This window comes from Sinocyclocheilus rhinocerous, unplaced genomic scaffold, assembly GCF_001515625.1.
Source record: "Sinocyclocheilus rhinocerous isolate Xijiao unplaced genomic scaffold, SAMN03320098_v1.1 scaffold166, whole genome shotgun sequence".
Taxonomy (NCBI): domain Eukaryota; kingdom Metazoa; phylum Chordata; class Actinopteri; order Cypriniformes; family Cyprinidae; genus Sinocyclocheilus; species Sinocyclocheilus rhinocerous.
The window spans coordinates 2,596,111-2,619,058 of record NW_015633186.1 but is presented as its reverse complement, the minus strand read 5'-3'; the positions used below and the strand labels follow the sequence as shown (position 1 = coordinate 2,619,058).

The window sequence follows — 22,948 nt, the reverse complement described above, 5'->3', positions numbered from 1 at the left end:
ATTTTCAATCAATTTGTTCAAAAGCACATTCTCATTCAGGAGCACAAAATAAGTGACTTAGTGGATTTGGAACAGCATACTAGCATACCACTCTTACTACGTTTACCATATATTTCAATGGCAGAGATAATAAGAGTAGCATGCTAGTATGCTATTCGTGAATTCATTTACTGCCTTTATAAACCAAATCATTGAATCATTCACTCAGACGATTCGTTCAACAGTGCTGATTCATTCAGGAAGTAAATGCTGCTGTTGTGTGTTGCTCAAAATCTATTTATGAAAGTCTGGAACTATTTATGCTGGTGGAAACAAGGAATGAATACTGCATCTAAAATGTAAGGTAATTCATTTCTTGTATACTAAACTGTTGTATGCAATGTCACTCTCTCAATCATGCTGTTTTTCTGAAGGTTGGCACAGTTGTGATTTGGTTGTAGGCACAAGACCAACACAACTGTATTTTTTGGGGGGGAAAATAATCAAAATGAAAGCACTTACATTAGACAATTAAAGGGATAGTTCTATAAAAATATAGAAAATTCTGCCTTCGTTACTCATCCACCTCTTATTCTAAACCTGTACGAGTTTCTTTCTTCTGTTGAGAACAAAAGAAGAAATGTTGAAGAATGTGTGTAACCAAACAGTTGACGGTAACCATTGACTTCCATAGTTGTTGTTGTTGTTGGTTTTTTTCTCCATACTATGGAAGTCAGTGACCACCCACAACTGTTTGAATAACAACATTCACCAAACTATCTTCTTTTGTGTTCAACAGAACAAAGAAACTCATACAGGGTGAGTAAATGATAACAGAATTTTCATTTTTAAACCTTTAAACCTTTAAAATAGGTATTTGATACTGTTAATAACAACTGAAGTATATTTGAATTAGCAGAATTTTTAGAAAGTATGTAGAATATAGCATTTAGAAAGCATATATAGACCTCAATATTACATACAACCTTGGCAAAAGGTGACATTTCTATAACAGATCTATATCTGCTGTGATGCCTAAATGAGAATTGATAGTTTACAAAGTTGCATAAAAGTACATAAATCTGGCCTCCAGCTCTGAAGGGTTCGCTACAGCTTCCCATTCCAGTCGTCACGCTCACCACTGACCCACTTGTCTGCTCTTTGATGATAGATTTATAGGGATGAGTTGGCAGGGGACATCGGGCGTCTGTCATATCAGCTCAGTGTCTGACTCAGATCTGGTTTCATTAAATGGATCTAATCTCTGCAGCCCATGAAGCAGCTGTGAGTTCTGGCTCTGCTCCATACCAGCTCCACCTCGTGCCACCGGGCCATGGCACTGCCTCCCCCTGCAAGTCCCTACTGTCCTACTGACCAAATGCAGGATATAGTGAGAGCGAGGGCGAGAGAGATAGACAGTATGTTAAACTGAATATATAGTGTATAGTGGGAGGGAGAGAGATGGATAGAGTGAGAAAAAGAGGTAGAGAGCGGGGGCGTAATGCACAGTTTTCTTTGAAGGGGCACCGCTGGCGGTCCTACTCACTTAGTCCTCTATATGAGATCAGACATGAGCTTTATAAAAATGCTTTAATATAAAAATGAAAGGGAAAAATGCTTTATAAAAGCATAGATATTTACACAAATAGTAATTATGTAATTTAATTGTTTACTTTTTATGTATTCATTTATTTTTGGAAACTGCAATCAAAATACACTTGACTATGTCTAGGAGAAGTGTATATTTACATTAATTAATATTTACTACTGTATATATATATATATATATATACATACATACAGTATGAGATCAGACATGAGCAAAGGAAAAAATGCTTTGTAAAAGCTTTTTAGATATTTACAAAAATAGTCTACTGATATACTGGTATGTAATTTAATTCTTTACTTTTTATGCATTCATTTATTTTTGGAAATCGCATTCAAAATACACTTGACTACACTCTTAAAAATAAAGATTCCAAAAGGGTGTATTTGCAGTGATGCCATAGAAGAACCATTTTTGGTTCCCAAAAGAACCTTGCAGTGAACAGTTCCTATAAGATAAAGAACCTTTTCTGCATTTGAAAGGTTCTGTGGATGTTCAATGTTCTTCATAGAACCACTGATGCCAATAAAAAAAAACTTTATTTTTAAGAGTGTATGTGTAATAGAAGTGTATATTTACATTAATAAACTATATATTTATATATGAGACAGATATGAAAAGACATAAAAGAAATAAAAAATGAATGCTTAGTATGTATTTACACAAATATCTGTGTAGTAGTAAATAAATTTTTTTTATTATTTATTAATTTATTTTTGGAAGTTTTATTCAAAAGTGTACACAAACACACAAATATATGTAATTTAAATATAAATTGTTTTAAATGTATTTATTATTATTAAGAAGAATTATTTTTCTGAAATAAGGAGACAAAAGCCCTTTTTATGGTTTCTGTCCTGTATGGTTGTTTTATAAAGCATTTCATGATTATTTCGAGTTCATTTCTAATTTATTTAAATTCAAACATCATTATTCTATGAATGTTGTTGTGTCTAAGTATAGTCAATCCATTTCCATCAGTTTGACTCATTTGGGCTGATTTTTAGACAGATCTTGCACATATTATAAATGAATAGAGACACTACCACCTGTCACGGGGTGCACACACACGAGGAACGAGGAGACGCTGGAGAATACTTAACAGGACTTTATTTGCACGGACCAAGGGAGACGAACTCAGGAAGACGTTCACAGGAAGACGTACACACGAAGACCTTCAACATCGGACAGAGAATTAGGGGCTGGGAACACTTTATATACACACACACAGGAGGAGGGGATGACGAGACACACCTGGGAGCCATGACACATCAAGGGAAACACCTGGGAAGAAATCAACTTAATTAATCAGGGGAGGAACAGGAAACAAACCAAATAAGGGCATGGGAAGGCACATGGGGAGCAGGACACACACGAAACATGGAACAGAGTCTGACACCACCTTCAAGAAACTTTATCAACTGATGTTATTTTAGAATAATAGCTTTACACTATTCAAGCTCAAATTTTGCAATATTTGTTTTGTTTTGTTTTGGTTTGGTTTGTCTTGTATTTTCTCTCCTCTGAGAAAGCGAAAGAGTATGTATGTATAATATTACTAATGCATTGGGAATGTGAAGCTTTGTTACCATGTCAATAAAGCTACTTCAGTCTAGAGAGAGAAATAGAAATGGAGCGAGTGAGAAGTAAAAAGACAGAGTGAGAGAGATATAGAAAGAGTAATATGAAGAACGAGATGAGGGAGTCCATTACTCATCATCAGGCCTGCAGCCTCTCTTGCAGGTCTCTTTTGTAGCGTGTTATTGTTGTGAGGGATTTGAAGTTTGTCCAGGGCGGCTGAGGCAGGGTTTTTAGATGTGGAGAGTGCAGCGCTGTACTTTAGAAGCTTTTCAGGTGTGAGTGTGTTTGTGTCCGTGTGTATGTGTGTGTATGTGGGTTTTTTTGTGTGGTGATTTGGCCTCGGCAGGTCAGCTATCAGCTCTCTGCAGCCCTCTCAGCTCCCTTTGATTTATTCTGTTGCGAGGGCTCTCCCCCTCTCTCGCCTCGATCTGCCCCCAGACTCCCAGAGGTCACCTTTTGGAAGATTTCAGCCTCAATTTTCTGCACCCTTTAAAATGCACATCTAGGCATGTTCACTCAGCCACAGACAGTGAATTGCTCAGTGAGAGGAAATTTAGACAAGAAGGAAGAAGTGCAAAAGCGAGAAAGAGAAATGGGGCATCGGTTCATTATTCAATCCATTTTACAAAAAGAAACTCTTAGGCTTTTGATTAATGAAAAGGAATGGGAGAAAGATACAATGAAGACTGATGAGCCCTACGTGTTTGTATAAATCTGAATACTGAAGACTGAATGTCTTGTAAGTGACAGTTAGAGACTGTCTTATAGAAAGTAAAACTATGAATAATGTATTTTATTTATTTTAAAGGTACGTTACAAGCTGTAATGGGGTTCATTTAGTTTGGTACAATAAATGCTGCATTATACAAACAAACAGAATGAAACCATAGATAATAGGGAATAGAAATAAAAGCTTTGTGTAAAATGAAATGATTCTACACTTGGTCACTTTTAAATTTTTTTTATTTTTATTTTTCCAGTATCTCACTCAAATTACAATGCTGATGATATAATTTGTAATAAAAAGTTTTGAATTTTTTTTTAAAAAGATGCACAATAGACTGTGTGTGTGTTTGAAAGTTTGAGTCAGTAATTTTATTGTTTTTGAAAGGTTCTTATGCTTGCAAAAGCTGTATTTATTTAATTAAAAATAGAGCAAAACGGTAATATTGTGAAATATTATTACAATTTAAAATAACTGTTTTCTATATTAATATGTTTACAAATGTAATTTATTTCTGTGATGGCAAAGCTGAATTTTCATTACTCCAGCCTTCTGTGTCAAATAATCATTCAGAAATCATTCTTACATTTATTACCTGTTGAAAACAGTTGTGCTGCTTAATATTTTTGAGGAACCTGAGAGAACATTTTCTCTTAGTTGAAAAGAACACTTCAAATATAATTGTTTGGTAACAATGTAAAGGCCTTTATTTTTATATTTTTGATTGATTTAATGCATCCTTGCTGAATAAAAGTATTAATTTCTTTAAAAAATGAATGTTATCATGTAATATATGCCATATAAGATGTACATTAATATATCATTTTGCTTAATGCTAGGTTCTGGTCTGTGGTTTTATGAATTACTTTTTGTGGGGAGGATGGTTGGTGAATTTGCACAGCTTGCCGACTGCTTGTCTTGGATTAAGTACAACAGAGGATTGATTGCATTCTAGTGAAGTTTAGTGCAGATTGTCAAGTCAGATTGGTACCTTGTTCCGTAGGATCAATGTGAAATTAGTTTGGAGATTAGATTTTGTTTTTCTGAAGAGTATCACAACAGTCCCACCAGGTATTTTTCATTGCACGCCACTCTTTTCATCAATGTGTCTATTGGTCCTTCCTGTTATCATCAGGAAGCCCAGACCAAACATCCAGGACTCAATGTGAGCTTTATCTACAGCTGATGTTTACTATTGTTAGGCCTAGACAAGTTTGTGTACTTTTCTGTCTTCTCCAATGAATGAAGCTAGGAGCATTAGACTCTCAGTTTTTATTTAACCAACATTTATTCACAACTTATTAAAATCTAATTGAAATGAGGGTGAAACAAAGTTAGACAGATGCTGTTCAGACATAACCATTGCTACCACATATAACAACACACTAGGGGCTGGCCACTTGAATCAAATGAAATGACAGATAGCTTCTGAAGCTTTTCTCAACACATTTGGTAAGAAGAACAGATGACAGTGCTCTAGCTAGTGTCATTATTATAAATATTCCCTTTTCGCTCAGGCAGACAAACCTAATGGAGAAAGAGAATCAATATTTCAGTAAAATGTCAGCTTTGACTTGTCTTTGTGAGACGCTCTGACTATTTGTCTTGTAGATTGCATAAACAAAAGAGGAGTGACTGATGTGTGTTGCATGTTCAATATGGATTTTAATGGTTTCTTAATGGAAACAAGAAGAATCTTTAATTGATATGCTGGGAATAATGCAAGCAGCACATTTCAGTGGATTTTCTTTGTGCCTTTTGAAAGTGACTGTCAGAATGTGCTTGGTTTTTGACAATTGTTCTTGACATGAAGCTGAAAAATATCGTAATATTGAGATTGTTTTGTTTCGTTCCCTTATTTTGTGGCGAAATGACGGGCAGCACAGGCGTGAACAGAAGGAAAAAGATGCCGACGATGAAATTCTGTCCTTGTGTTTATATCAGCTTAACCCAAATCACACTATGGTTGTTTTGAATAAATGAAGCACCTGGAGCAAAACGATAAGAGGATGATTAATCTTCAGGGAAACTTTAGAAGGAAAATATTTTTAAATGAAAGAAAAATTGCTGCGTGAACTACTTTTCTTGCTGAGTAATGTCTCTGGAGATGACTTCAACAGCAGAATCGGAAATTTCCTCCATCTCTAATTGAAAAGATCCTCAACTCTGCTACTGTATCTAAATGAACTCTGCCTTCATCTTTCTGTTTCTAAAATAATTATTCAACTTCCATAATAGACCACCCACCCTTTACACACCCTTTATTTATCCTCGTTTTTTTTCCATAACCCTGCCCTTGTTTTCATGTTGTCAAGATTTGCCTTCCTCTGCAATTTCCCTGCCGTTATTCACCCGCGTCGCATAAAACCAATTTCTGGTGCGGCGTGCGAGGGGATTGTAGTGATAATGAAAAAGAGACTGGCTGAGGTGAATGTTAAAACGAGATAAGCGCAGACATGGAAAGTGTGTGAATGCCCTGTCGGTAGGAAGGCCAGCGTCATTCCCCCCCGACGACTCTTTGTTCCTCCCACATGTTGAGAACAACAGCAGGGTAATTGGATGCTGATAAAGTCTGTGACATAAGTGTGATGCACATATTACAAGCATGAAGACACCCATAGTGGCAGGGCTGAATGGTCAATACAATAGAAGCCTGTTATGGCTTATATAGTCTGTTTTCTTCTTTCATAGCAAAGAAACGCGTTAGGCGACAGCAAATGTGTTACCAAGCTGTATTGCACATTTGCATTTGAATTTGATGCAGGTTGGGTTATTGCAGCAGTAGTACCTATAGGGAAATATTATTGGATAGTGGATGCTCCTTCGTAGCTCGGGAGACTTAAAGTCGGCACGACATGAAAATTCACTCTATTATCTAAATGCTTGTTATTGATCTCACTGTGATAAATTCATAAATGTATGCATATATATATATATATATATAATTACCTGGTCATTTGTTATTGTAATAGCTTTATCTTCCGCTGAAAATCCCAGACTTCTCTGTGGTGAGGTATTAAGGACTTCTCTAATAATTTAGCCATTTTAAACTCGCATTCATCTGGAGAGTGAATCTCAGGGTTCCTCTTTATCTCGTCACCGGCTTCAGGTCTGCGGCGATACGGCGCTTCAGCGAGGAAGGTCACGCAAATGACACGTGGAGGACGTGTCTGATCATTTGTGGCACAATGGTCCGCATGCCGGGCGAGGCTCGTCTTCCTTGGGTAATGTACAAGGGGAGAGGTGAGCAAGATAAGGGCCATCAGAGCCGGAGTCCATCTGCGAATTTTCGCATGGCTGTCAGATGGATTGCCTAGGTATGGCCCCTCCAGATGGCACAGATGGGTCTCTTCATCTCTCCTCTTCTACACTCGAGGCACTCCTAAATATAGCACCAGCGCCCTGATCTCTCCAGATGACCCTGTGTCTCTCCTGCCCGTTTCAACTCATCCGCACCTATGGCCCAGATCTCTACCGGTGTACGAGTGCTACATCATTTCCTGTTTGCTCTTAATTACAGGCTCTAATTAGCAGCCCAACTACAAGAGCGTTCCCTTTCCAACCCGTCTCTCTCGGCTCCAGAGGAATGGACCCTGCTAATTAGAGGAGATTTCCATCCTTCCTGTTATCCCAGAGAAATGGAGCCATGGGAATGCAAGAGAAGAACGCAGCAGAAACAGAAAGAAAGAGCAAGGCATTTGGGCTTTTTCTATTCTTATACAGTGACACGAGGGACTGTTCGACTTTTACGTGACTTGGATTTGCATAAAAGAGAAGCTCCATGAGAATTCGCCGGATACACAAACACATCAATCAAATCCAAACAATCCACATCAAGCTCTGCTGTTATAAACTCTGATGGGTTCATAGTAGTACTAACTTGCTTGGCAATGGGAGAGAGAGAGAGCACAGTTGGTGACCACTCTATATCAGATCAGTATTGTCATCTGCTGTCCTTCATGTAGGGAGAGCTTGAGGCGTGTGTGACCCACATAAGCAGTGATGTGCATAGAAGTGAATGCCACACACTGTACTGAGACTGTCAGCTGAGAAATTCCTCACTGTGGCATTTGTTGTAGCTTGACATCTGTAGCGTGGCATCTTTTGTAGTGGCACACCTGGATGTGGGGAGTTGCAGTGAGTTGCTTGAGCACTGAAAAGCTTGAGCAGTTGGTGAGTTTTAGAGTTTCAGTATTGGTGTTATTTCTGGTCCTTTATGTCTACAAAATGACTAATAATGAATAGTTATTGGCAACTTTTAATATGTGTTCAAGTTAGACATACTGTATATCTGACAACATCAACAAAAATCCAGTATCTTTTTTCATTACTATTATTACATTTTTGTTATATTCTAGATACATTACTGTTCAAATGTTTAGGGACAGTAGAATTATTAAAAATGTTTTTAAAATATCTTATGCTCACCTAGGCTGCATTTATTTGGTTAAAAATACAGTAAAAGCTGAAATATTGTGAAAAATTATTACAATTCAAAATAACTGTTTTCTATTTGAATGTAATTTATTCCTGTGATGCAAAGCTGAATTTTTAGCAGCCATTACTCCAGGCTTTAATGATCCTTCAGAAATCATTCTAATATGCTGATTTCATTTGATTATTTTCAGTGCTGAAAACAGTTGTGCTGCGTAATACATTTGTGATACATTTTTTTCAATGAATAAAGGTCAGAAGAGTAACATTTATTCAAAATCATAATCTTTTGTAGCATAATTATAATTAATTGATGTAAATATAATTAATACATTTGAAGAACCTTAAAATGTATCACAAATGTATTTATACATATGTGACCCTGGACCAAAAAAACCAGTCTTAAGTCGCTGGGGTATATTTGTAGCAATAGCCAACAATACATTGTATGGGTCAAAGTTATCCATTTTTCTTTTATGCCAAAAATCATTAGGATATTAAGTAAAGATCATGTTGCATGAAGATATATTGTAAATTTCCTACCGTAAATATATCAAAACTTAATTTTTGATTAGTAATATGCATTGCTAAGAACTTCATTTGAACAACTTTAAAGGCGATTTTATCAATATTTTGATTTTTGCACCCTCAGATTCCAGATTTTCAAATAGTTGTATCTCAGTCAAATACTCTACTATCCTAACAAACCATACATCAATGGAAAGCTTATTTATTCAACTTTCAGATAATGTATAAATCTAAACATTTAACTGGTTTTGTGGTCCTGGGTCACATATATGCAATTTATTTACACTATATAATGCAATAGAATTAATTAATTTATTCATATAATTTTTTTCTTCACAATCTTATTACACAATATTATTCATGATGAAAGTTGTGTGCCTTCGTTATTGGCCTTTCAGGTTATTGTCTTTTCAAGGACAAGTTGAAGTCAGGAGGGGCTGACTGGAAAAGGCACCTGTTTGAAAGAATGGTCCTTGACCTGGTATCTGTCTGGTATTTATTTGTAAATCAGGCATTTACACTGTACTAGAGAGGGGTCATGCGTGTCGGAGACAGAAAGATAGGCCATGTTGGAGAACAGAGAAAAAGCCTGTGCTTTCATTAGCTTTGAGGCATCAGAGATGATTAAAGAAGCACTGCTGGACGCACGCCTACTAAAAGAGCTGAGCACATGGACATCACTCTTCTTTCCTTCACTCTTTCTATCCCTTTATCTTATCTCTTACTTTATGTTTTGTTTGTTTATGGGCTTTTAGCCTATTTTTTTTTTTTTTTATTTTTTTTTTAGGACAGTTGCAAAGAATCAGAATATGAACCCTGTGAGCACCACAGGATTTCCTGACCCACTACACCACGGCTCTGACTCTGTCCCTTTCTTTGCTTTGTTTCTCTCACTCAGATCTGAAAAGGTGACTCATATCACCTGCAAATTAAGTTTGTTTATTTATGAGGTGTCACCTCAATTATTCTGAATTCTTTATTGCTGTAAACAGGAAATCAGATTCAGCGCAGCACAGGAAGGCAGGAGAGCAGGAGCCCTTTTTTAAACTCAGACATAGCTGGAGGGGTTTTCTGCTAATTCTCTGTTAATGTGACACAGCATGCATTTCCAGATTAATTAACCATCCGCCTGCCCTCAGAGTGCTGATACAGTGACTGTATCAGTATGTCTCTCTTAGGCCATGTACACACTCCCAGCTAAATACGATTGTCACTCTTCTGCTGAATCCTAAATCCCACTCCACACGCTAAGTTCAGTTGTTTACAGGAGTGACAATGCATTCTAGATACAAGTTTATTCCCCCAAAAATTCAGGTAGTGACAACCAGGGTTATAATTTTTTAAAAAAAGGAAAAAGTGGGCTCCCCCAAAGTCCACGGGGTATAGTTCGAACACTGGTGACAACTGTATTTACATTAATCCACATGGTGTGTAGAACCACGCTGAGCGACTGGTTTTAATGCAGCAACACTCTTTTGGTCCCTGACAACCTGTCTGAGGTGTTGTGCTAGAAAATCACAGAAACTTACGAGGTATGTGAGGTATGAGCCTTGATTCAGTTACAAATGTTGATGCATGCTTTTCTCCACTGTAGTTTCTCCCACCAACCTTTACATATATCAACATTTGTCAAATATAAAATAAAATATAGAAAATAAGTTTATTTAAATAAATTTATGAATATTTTTTTTTTGAAATTTCATGTTTATTTAAATAAATGCTTTCAAACATTCTATTCATCAAAGGATCCTGAAAAAAATGACAGTTTCTGAAGACTGGAATAATGGCTGCTGAAAATTCAGCTTTGCCATCACAGGAATAAAGTACATTTTAAAATATATTAAAATAGAAAACAGCTATTTTAAATTTGAATAATATATATTCATAATATAAAAATAGTATTCACAATTTCACAATATTATTGTTTTACTGTATGTCTGATCAAATAAATGCAGCCTTGGTGAGCATTAGGCATTTCTTTCAAAAACATTACTCTGGGCAGGCTGGGAGCGCTGGGATAATTGACGTAATTTCCCTTTATTCTGAACCTGTCTGTTGTGCTCTGTGTAAAAAGCGGCAAACATTTTAATCAACACTGACCCTGAATGACACAGCGGCTGCACATTTACACGCCAACGTCTGCATCTGACTGACAGTTGTGTTTCTGCGAGGGATTACATGCGTGGGGTAGACAGTCGGGCCCAGTGCCAACGCAAATTGGATTATGGCGAGCAATATTCTGGAAACATTTTATTATCCGAGGGCTTTTAGTGTAATGTGATTACTTTGTAATGCACTTTTGTTTTATAGACTGCTTCAGCACATTGCAGCTCCGGCTTTATTAAGCGTGAATTTATTCTGTAGTACACATCATCAGGTTGTCACCTGTTGCCTTCACAGCACTCAGGGGCCTCTAAGAGCGTTTCCACAATCCCTATTTAAATTCAATCCTCATCGTTCGTAGTGGACAAATTTAAATGTGCTTTTTGTAAAACTTTCCTGATGGTAGACTACAGACAGTGGCATTAATTTGAGCTGAGAGTTTGAGGTGTCTTCCTGTCGTGAGGAGTTACGGGTGTGTAGATTGAGGGCGATGTGTGCAAGGCCTCATTAACCTGTCGTCACGTCCGCGTCTAGGCAAGGTCCCTCCTTAGGTCAGACTCATTTGCCTGCATCTGATTAAATGCACTTTCATTACCTGAGAGGAGCACAAAGGGCACATCCCAACTGATCCCAGATCAGCCACAATGGCACAGTTTTGCGACGGCACACTAGTTGAATAGGTCTGACTTTTTTGTTCAGCATGATTGTAATTATTCCTCAGACTCCCACTATTTTACTTCGCTCCATGTCACGACTTCCACCCACGCTGCAGTATTGGATATTGGCTCATGCAGTTGTTGCATGTGTTGTCTAAAGTGGTAGACGGGCAGAACGAGAACTAATGGGCGGCTGTGGCTTTCTATTAGTGACAGGTGAGGATATGCATGCTGGCTTCAGCAGACAGGAGATTGCCGTGCTGCAATTACCATGCAGCTTGGCAGACAGACAGGCCAACAGTATTATGAGTGCAGTCTGTGTGGCAGAATGTGTCACCCCACTGCCACCTCTGCATATCCGAAAACACATCAATCTGTCCTTCTGGTTTTGTGTATTCTCCAAACTTTTCCACTTTTAAACACTCCTACACCAAGAGTATTTAAAGACCCTATTAAATTACTTAAGTGCTTCTGATTGCATAAGTCACGTTTGAAACAGCACTTTTACATTGCACAAGTTTAAAAAAAAAAATGTTGTGTCATTTCCACCACACTGAACAGTTTATATTTTTAGTTAGTATACTTGTGTACCAGTGAGACAACAGTCTAAAATGAGATGATATAAGATGCAAGAAGAAAAATTGAAATAAATATTGTTAGTCAGCCCGTAATTTTTCAGCATTTCCAATCAAGCTGTAATTGTATCAAATAGTGTGAAAATATTATGATTCTTGCTGCATTTAAGATGATGGTGATATTTTAGTATTGATTATATACTATTATAGTATTTATTTTGAATTAGCATTTAGTTTTTTTTTTATAATTTTTTGTAATTTAGTTTTTTGTTATTTGTATTACTTTTTTGTGTTTTGTACTTTACTTTTACGTTTTTGTAGCTTTATTTTTATTTCAGTTTTAATTTTAGTCATTTTTATATTTCAACTGAAGCATTTTATTTCAGTTATTTGCCAGGACAACATCTCAAGGCAATTTTGTGTGAAGTTTTTAAGTTTTTCTTTTTACATAATATTTATATATATATATTTTTATTTTATTTCAGCTTTTTTATTTCAATTAATGAAAGCAACATTTAAAAAAAAAAAACAATAACAACACTAGATACATAAAATTTGGGTATGGACAAAAAATTATATAAATAATAATAATAATAATAATATAATTATAATTCAATTATATGATTTATTCAATCTATTGTCGTTCTGAACCCACATGACTTTCTTTCTTCAGTAGAACAAAAAAGAAGAGTTTTATCAGAATGTTCATGTTGCTCTTTATCAGACAATGAAGATGGATGACAATTAGTTAACAATACTATACTAACTACTACTACTACTACTACTACTACTACTACTACTAACTACTAACTAACAATACCAGATATTTGAAATGCTAGCTATGGAATTAGTCATAGTAAGACAACGGTGTCTACCATTTTTTTCCAAAAATGTTTTGTCCATCACTGTAATGTCCATCCCATATTTAGAAATGGTAGAAATAACACTGCGGTGGGAATATTCATGACTTTTCAGGAAGAAAAAAAACAAAAACAAAAAAATTACAATTCCCTTTTGATGTTTGAATGTCCGCTGTTGGAAGAGCTGGAAAAGCGTCTACATGGCCCATAGCTGAAGAAACACCTATTGCTACGATAAGTTAAAAGCTACAAAGCTCACTTAGTTTTCATATGTTCTTTGACCTTGTCTCTGCTCTCTTTCTTCTTATCTCTCATAACATTAAGGTGATGAACGTGAGCCTGGCCGAGGGCGACGTGGTCAGATTTGAAGACCTGGCCGGCCGGGAACCTTCTGTCCTGGCCAACGAGTCCATCTTACTGAAAGGTCTGGTGGTACGCAGCTGGAGCAACCAAATCTCCATCCACTTCCGCAGCCGGCAGCCGCAGTCCAGCTCCTTGCTGCTGCGTTACCAAGGTGAGCCGTCCTACGTGTCAACCTCTAAACATCTGCTTCATCTTCTTCCCTGCTAATTGCACTTGTGCCAGTGTCTCCGGCTGGCATGGATCCAGCGCTCTAGACAGACCTGTTTATGAGTGTACACTTACTGATTAGATTGGCACGAACGATTAGGACTCTGGGAGTAGGAAGCTCTCAATCATTGCTTTCTATTAGGAGAGACTCTCTGTGCACTGAAGGGGAAACACTCCTTGTTATCTCATGTCAGCATAATATGCTCATGTTAGCCTGAAAATGACAGCTGCTGTCAATAGGCCGCATAATTACATCAGAGAATGACTTGGATAATTCTCTGCTAATAGTCTTATAACACAGTCATCAAGGGGAGATCGGCACAACAGAAAAGGTTACGGAGCGCTGATGTGCCCTGCCCCGCACAGCACTGCTTTCTCATTTGTTTCACGGGGCGATAAAATGACAAATGACTGTATACAGGCAAATTCTTTTGTTTCTGTGAGCTAATGAACTGTGGCGGGTTTGCAGTGGAGTAATATCATTTTTTGCACATCCTTAATATGCCTTTTGAATAAGAAAGTCGTTTACACTCCACCCCCTCTTTCTGTCTCTCTCTCTGTCTTTATGAGTGTGTGGGGGGTAATCAGTGGTGTTCAGCTTTCTTAGAAAAGAAGCCGTACATTCCCTCTATTTGACTTATAGCAATCATCCGTAGGAGCCAGACAGCACATATTTCATAAAGGCTCTCTGTTTCTTTGCAAAACTTCCAATTACTTCGCTCCGAAGGCCCTGCTCCCCCTGTTTCCGGTTCAATTTAATGTTCTCCAGCTGTTATGTTGGGTGGATGTGCACACGCAAGAGCAGCTAATTTTGCCACTGGGTTTACACTCGCCTTGACATTGATATAATGGCTAACAAGGAAGGAAAGGAATCAAGCAGGGATTGAGATCTAGTGTAAATATATGGTGCAGAATGGCTGTAGATTTAGGGATGAACAAAAATGATATGATTACTATATTTACTCAACCTGTTGTCATTTTGAACCCGTGTGAGTGACTTTCTTTTGTAGATGACAAAAGAAGTAGTTTAACAGAATGTTCATGCTGCTCTTTTTCGGATAATAAAGATAGTGATCAGAACCTGACCATAATTATTTTCCCTTTTGGCAAAACTCCCAGATCTATATTTAATGTATATTTATATAGCATGTCAAGATATTACATGCCAAATAAATGCCAAATATCAATGAAGTTGTGTTATTTTAGTATTCTTTTTATATTATTTTAGTATTTATTAATATTTTAATTAGATTTTATTTTATTTTTGTATTTTCAGTTTCAGTAATTTTGCTTTGTGTCATTTTTATTATTTTTTATTTAGTTTTAATTTATTCATTTATTAGCTTTATGTATATTTCAGCTTTAGTTTTAGTAATTTTAGTACTTTAACTTTTCATTAGTCTTTTAAGTTTTAATTTTTCATCTAATTTATTTACATTTTATTTTAGCTACATATTTCAGTTACCAAAAATATTTTAATAGTTTTAGTTAATGATAACAACTCTGCAATGAAGCCAAATATTAATACCAAATATGTGCATATTCAAATAGCATGAATATACAGCAGATTTTAAGGTTTTTAGATTTAAAGTGTATAATTTGTATAACTTTTAATAATATTTATAATAATTCAAATATTAATTTATAGAATAATAAATAAAGCATTTAAACAATTCACAATAATTATAATATTGAATGAAATGTTGGCCTCTTCACGCAAATCTGCAGTATGACTTTGGAGGATGTCTGTCATTTTTGCAGCTTGTCATGATTTTAAAAAGTTCAGCATGAAGATACTGTGCAAGAACTTTTATTTTCACAAAAAAAAAAAAAGTAATACAATTTTGGACTTTTATTCAGTGTACAAAAGGTAGTGGATGAACACTTACATTCTTAAATATATATTCTTTTTAAACAAGAACAACTGATGAGATGTAACAGGCAGTTTCACTTTGTTTCCAAAAACATGTTGCATCTCAATAATTTGAGGTTAGAATCTCCCTACTGATGTTAAAACCAAACCTACGGCCTTGTACTTCAACATATTGAGGTTATAGAGAGAATGATCCTCATTGAGCTACCAAATAAAATTATAGTCCACTTGATTTTCTGCAATCATTGAGGTTAGATGCAGGTTCTGTTTGCATTTTTGCACTTTATTTAAGTTTTCCTTGCTTCCTTTCACCTCACTTTCAGAAAACTACTCGTAATGGAATAACACTTCTGGATGTTTTTGTTCGAATATCAGTTTTTTTTGACAAGGTCATGTCAGACATGTCTAGAAAAAAAAAATTGGCTGTTTCGACATGGATGAACCTGTATCTCCATTTGATTGCCTCAGCTTTTTCCAAGGCTTTGTGTTGTGAGCATTAGAGTATAAACACATCAAACTCTTTTATAGTGCATTTAACTTTGATCTCTTGTCATGTGTCTGTAGCAACGCTATTTTCTACTATACCTCTAACACACCGGTCCTGTCTCAGTGTTCAGCAGGCCGTACAGTTTGACGGATGACAGATTCTCTAAATGGGAACCTCCATCAGAGACACTCACATTAAAGATTTAGACCTCTCAATAATTCAGATCACAATGAAAGGACCCTCGCCGCCCCACTTTGCGTCTGGATAAAGGTTAAACACAAACAAGGCAGGACTGATGGAGTGGAGTTAGAAATGGAGGCTGTTGGGGTCTGAATGGCCTTTCAACAGGTAATCGCCCCCTTCGCCGCACCACCAAATGCCACAAGCTTCAGATAATGTCACTCTCATACGACACTGCAGAGGAAGCACATCTGTATGCATATGCATGTGTTGCAGGTAAACTGATTTGGCGAATGCTTTAGCAGGGTATTATAAACTGAGGATCTCAGTCCTGCCCCGGTAAGAGCTCAGTTGTGTAGCTGAGCCGTGATAAAGTCGGCTGATCTGGGCTGAGCCTAGCCGTGCATGGCGAGCTGCTGTGTGAGGTGATGGCTGAGGAAGCTGCTGTAATATCCTCCACCCTGCCGCTCGCCCATCCCAGAGGAGATTAACCCTGCAGGGCGAGGGATCACCTGCTGAGATACACGCTCTCACCCACTGACACACATCCTCAGCCGAAGCAGGGCTCCACTTCTTGCTTTTTTTTGTCTGTTACTTTCTTTGCACTCTCGTTCGGCCAAAATTCACACTCACCAAGCACCACATGCAAGTAAAAAAGACTTTTGCGAGTAAATGAAAGCGTTGCTGGCCAGTTGGCATGTAACTTTTTGAAGAAAATCCTATTTTTTTTTTTTTATTTAAGGATTCAGTAAATTCATTGACTGTTGTGAGGTTTTTTTAACACTTTTTTTTTTCCTTTTTATGAACAAAATAGTAGAAACAAAATAGTTTTTTAGACGTTTTTTTACTGAGTTTTTTCACTATCACTCACAGCACAGCATGGTCTTTTAGTTTCAATCTTTCTGAAAATCCTGCATCGAATTGTGCCTTGTTTGTAAACGAACCTGTGGTAAAATGAAGTGAACAAAAGACCAAGTTCTTACTGACGCGGTCTGGAACTTCATTAAAAATAAACTTCTTCCTTTTTTGCATAGACCTGCGTTTGCCTCTCTCGTTTTTTACCTACTACATGCACGAATTGGTGGGCGGGGCTAAACAGGCAGTGATATAGAAGCAGGCGTTATTCATCTGCTGAGGAGGTGGAGTTTAGCCACACTATTACATCATAAAGAGCAAAAATCCACAACCTGTCATTTTGGCAGATTGGCTTCAATATAACGTCTTTTAGATTAACGAGAAAGTTTTGAGTTCTGAAACGTACAGGATGTTTTTATAGCAAAATGACCTCAAGGGAATTTTAATTTCTCAGTTCATGACCCCTTTAACAAAAACACAGTAAAAACAGTAATATTGTGAAATATCAATACAATTTAATCAATTGAATTTATCTCTTTTCTATTGTATTTTATATGCAATTTATTCCTGTAATGGCAAAGCAGAATCTTCAGTGTCATATGATCCTTCAGAAATCTTTCTAATATGCTGATTTGGGGCTCAAGAAACATTTCTTCTTATTATCAATGTTGAAAACATTTGTACTGCTTAATATTTTTGTGTAAACAGTGCTAGATTTTTTTCCCCCCGATTCTTCAGTGAATAGAAAGTTCAAAAGAACAGCATTTGAATTACAAATTATAACTTACTGTCTTACTGACAAAGAGGTTTTCCATTAAAATATAATTATAATAACAATTTTGAGGTTATCTGTGTCTGATTTTAAAGACAAACTGCCAGAAAATACATTTAGGTCTGATTAGGTCACACCTAGTTAAAGTTAAAGAGCTATTCTTGAGGCAGTCGGTTGTAACTGGCAATGTCACACTAGCATTGGGTCAATATCTCTCAAACCCCTCGAGAGATCTGTACTCTCAAAATGGTCAAAGTTTTATTATTTGCTGCTTGACCATAAAGTCTAAATCAAGGCATTTTATGACACAATCTTATACGCTGTGTAAGTCGTCCTTTGACCTTATTTGTCAGCAAGGTCTTCATGGAGGCACTGTAAATGCTGTCGCGCGCTGACAGACTGGATTTCTGTGATAGATGGGAATGTGGTAGTTTTATGTGTCTAGACATGCCCTGCCTTGACTCGTTCACACACCTCTCTTTCCTTCTGACCCTGCCCGCCTGTGCGGCATTGGGCCGAGGCCCTGAATCCCAAATGATCTGGAGCTCGCCGCATCCGGATTTTATTTGAGTTCCGCCCTTGTGGTTTTATAGAGCGCTAGATGAAAGTAAAACCAGTTCTAATGGATCTCTGGGTGAGCTTGACCGTGTTACAGGTGAGTCGGAATAGCTGTAAAACAAAATTAAACAATTCAAACTCTTCTGTGTCTATACGGTGTCATAGATCATTCAATTCCCTGAATTTTTCTGTTCTGGAAGACGATGACGCTTTGATATTCCATTCTGTTTGATCACTAGGTTCACCTTGTCTGGTGCGAAAAAAGTGAAAACATTTTCATTAGACAGGCATGCAAGACGAGACAGATCTGATTATGGATGGACACACCGTCTCTGAGAGAATGGCTAATTAATTTCCACGTAATGAGGTGCCTCTTTTGAGAGGTTGACAGGCTAATGAATCCTGCCCTCTCATCATGGAGTTACACCTTGGATTCATCCAAAAAAAAAAAAAAGACCTGGACTGACACAGTAAGAAGAGTCATGTCAGGTCATTTCTAAGCACGGCTTTAAGAGCGAACAATGCTGCAGGTGTGAGCAAGGCCATGGAGATTGACAGATGAAAATAGGGCCATTCATGAAATAAGAAAAAGAGCAAAGCAGATTTTGCAATGAAAAGGCTCCACAATTAACCGTCAAACACTCTCCTTCCTCCGCTTCTCTGTGGGAAATTGCTTTAACATTTAAAGAGTCGGTGGGTCGACAGAAAGAGATGGTACCACGCTGAGTCCCATAGAATTGCACATTTTCTCAGGAACTGAGCGTTATTCGAACAAGAGAGCTGTAATTCTTTCCTTTCTCGGTTTTATAAGCGCCATTATCGTTTCAACTTTATGTGACTTGCCACTCTACACAGTATGTCACCTTTCTCACCCGATTAGGGAGTCGTGTCATGCGTCCGCATCTGATTTGTAGACCTGAAACCTGCGCGTCTTGGTGCAAACGTTGCCCTTCTCAGTGATAAACGTCTGGATGGATCAGTGTCTTTGACGGCTGCGTTAAAAGACAGGCAAAGTTTCCGTAAAAGAGCTTTGACATTTAGTGGTGTCAGAGCGTTCGGCGGCTGAGGTGTCAGATCAGCTTAAGCAGATGTGCGGCTCAGGCTGTATTTCACCTTTATGCCAGGTTCACCTCTGCCTGAAGCCGTCTCATTTCTGCAACATTAATTTTCGTGCTCTCCTGCCGTGTTTGACGGCCAATAATAAAAGGCCAAACCGCCCTCATGTTCAAGTCTACGGCAGATTTATGACTGAGGAGTTTTTATCTCCCTCTATTGATCTTTTTCCCCCCTTGTTCTTTTGTAATTTTGTACACCCTTAGTATATAATAATTTTGTCTTTTAATTTATCAGTATTCAAGTCAGCAGGTGTTTGCAATCTGTTTTACACTGATAATTTGACTTATTTTTGAGTGAAACATGATATTTAATAAGGAATAACTTGATTTTATCTAGGAACTGAGTGCATTGTAAAAAGTGGCCATTATATACCTGGATGGAGAAGAGTGGTTGAAGTAAGGGGTTGAAAACTAAAGGGCTGTTCACGTTACAGTTTACTAAGATATGGAAAGTCATTAATTTTCAATCAGAGCCAGTGATTTCCCGTAACATGAGCAAACTTTATGCAAATAAGCAGCAACGACAAAGTAATCTGCTGCCTAAAAATGTGTTATACTACTGTCAAATAACATGTAGAAATGCATTTTTTATTCAGTAAAATGTGTTTCCATCATAGTTTATGCATTTATTTATTTTAAAGAATTAAAAATGTAAAATATCCTAATTATTTATTACTATTAATAATTAGGATAATTAATATATATTAAATAATTATTACTATTATGTAATATATATTAAATTGGATGTTTTTTTATTTATTTGAAAAGTGTATTTACTAAATTTAAAAAATATTTTGGTAACACTTTGCTATAGGGACCAATTCTCACTATTAACTAGTCGCTTATTAGCATGCCTATAATTACCATATTGGCTGTTTATTAGTACTTATAAAGCACATATTCTGTGACCATAATAACAAGTAACAACTGCCTTATTAACTATTAATATAGAGCATATTAGGAGTTTATTGAGGCAAAAGTCGCAGTTATTGGTTTGTTAATAGCGAGAATTAGACTTTAAAATAAAGTGTGCCCTATATTATTTATCTTAATAAAATATATATGATTATATTATTTTATATTATTATTACATAATCTTATTAAAAATTATCTTATTTGTTATTTTTATGTATATATATTTTTATAATTTTATTTATATTAAATCAACGTGTATATGTATATATATATATTTGTGCTGTTAATCAGAATATTTAAGTGATATCCCAAATTTTGAGTACAAAATAATTTTTAAAAAGGCAGTTCATGACCCCTTTCACTGAAAAAAAGTTGTTTCAGAGAACATTACAATCTTAGTTTTGATACCATTACAAAGACAAACATTTTTCTCTCTGAAATAAAATGCATCAATGAATCACACATAATAAGACTAGAAACATGTATATGCTGCTAGGAACATTTTTCACATCCACAGCTTTCTTTGCCAGACATTTTGGAAGCTGATCAATAGAATTACGGTATAAATGAGTCTGACTTCCGTTGACTAACACCCCATCCACTTGATGATGATTGTGATGATAACGGCCTTGCGCGAACACTTATTGGCAGCTGTTAGCAAACTATAGCAAATAGCTGTTTCAAACGGCGTACTATTCCAGCACAGCAGCAGTAACATCCTGTTCTCCACCGGTGGTGATGGTGGATCAGGGGCGTAGCCATCATTTCAGAAGTGAGGGGGACAGAAATGTTATATATAATTTACGTGATATTAAAAGTGGGGGGGACACGTCCCCCGCGTCCCCCGCGTCCCCCGCGTAATCTACGCCCCTGTGGTGGATTAGGAGTGAGATCTAGTGTGTGTAGGTGTGCGGAAAGTGTGTTGACAACTCACTCCTTACTGCCGCACAGATGTTAGCATAGCTCCAGATCTTCCATCCATTTATTCATAAGCCCTCCCTCCCAGCTAGGAAGCCCAGCTTGTGATGTTCCAGGGAAGAAGGCACTTTTAAAAAGGCAGAATCCCACTTCCAACCCCTCTCTAGAGGATGGAGCCAGTCCTGCTTCTGATCCAGCAAATCCAGTATCATGAGACTAGGCTGTCCACAAAGATTTCTGTGTGAAGGTAAATTCAGTTGATAAAGAAATAGCTGGTGGCTTGTATGTTATTGTGCATCTAGCCGCACATGTCAAGTACACGGGCGCTGAGCAATACAAGCAGACAAAAATCCTGTGATCTGACTACTTAAGCTCAATTGAAAGCGTCTGACCAGCCTGCAGCTTTTATGTTTATTTGAAGCACAAATGAGTTTCTCTATGTAGTTCTCGATGGTTTCAATGCAATTCCTCCAAGACTGGCTTCTGTTCTCCGGTTCGGTCACAACCCCGAGTCTGTCAGAAATAACATGCAAATAAAAGTCTTTGACTTACAGGAACCATCTTGGCTCAGCTCATGAGGTTTAGCCAAGCAAAGAAGACGAATAAAAAGAGATTTTAATTAGCCCCTTTGGCAGAGTGTGTCCTTGTCTCTGTCCATGACGGCTGCAGATAATGAGGTTGGCATGCCTTTTCAGGTTAGTTAATATCTGAAAAGTAGCCCATTTTAGAAGCGTTTAAGTTGAAATGAAATGCTGACCGTGCCTGGCCAGCCAGTTCAATGGCCAAAGCTCTCAAATGTCCATATATCCTCGAGAGTCGGGGAGCATTGAGGGACTTGTTCTTCATCAATCTTCAATGAGCTTACACAAGAAAACCTGCGATCACATAAGACGCCCCCTCTACAATCAAATCTGAAGGACTCTCATGCCTGAAGAGTGAACTAATAAGAATGATCTGAATGTAACAAAGCGAGCATGAGAAGTGCCGTACACTCTGTGCTTTATTAGACAGAAATGAGAAACAACACAGGCTGAATCCTCATAGCCAATTAGCTGAGAAGTGCTATGTGCCGCCAACGTCTCAGAGAACAGAGCTGCACGCTCACACGCCAAATTATGTGGAATTATTAAATATGATTGACTTTAGATATTGAAATTAAGTGTGTGAAACATTCTCCAAGTTACATCTTCAGTATCTAGCAGTGGTATGGTGCTGGATTGGCTTCCTTTCAGCTTAACTTGGAATTTGAAATTGGTCAAACCCCACAGGAAGTTGAACTGGAGTCTATTAGGGATGCACCGATACCACTTTCTCCAGCACTCGCCCGATACCGATACTTTTATTTTTGGTACTTGCCAATACAGAGTACCGATACCAATATTTTCATTGCATTTGTAAATTTTTTAAATATTGGGTACAGAAACCAAAAGAGTATGTATAATGTTAGTTGGTTAACTTCACATAGATACAGTCAACATTTATTCAGACACCTTCAACATTTCTCACATTATCACAGTTTATTCGCTATAGTTTAGAAATGGTAAAATGGTAAATGGTAAAATGGTAAATGGTAAAATGGTAATAAAATATGACAAGAACTCAGAGTTAAACTGTGTCAGAACAAATTCAGCTTGATAATGTTAGATAACTTTGATAGAA

At 37.1% G+C, this 22,948-nt stretch overlaps 1 protein-coding gene across 6 annotated transcripts in view; it reads left to right on the top strand.

Moving 5' to 3' along the window:
* Positions 1-22,948, top strand: part of sez6b (seizure related 6 homolog b) — a 185,525-nt gene that overhangs the window by 108,625 nt on the left and 53,952 nt on the right. For all 6 annotated transcript variants that reach the window (XM_016557060.1, XM_016557059.1, XM_016557056.1 and 3 more), the window contains exon 4: positions 13,371-13,560. In XM_016557060.1, coding sequence (XP_016412546.1) covers positions 13,371-13,560 — 190 coding nt within the window. The remainder of the gene's footprint in view (positions 1-13,370; positions 13,561-22,948) is intronic.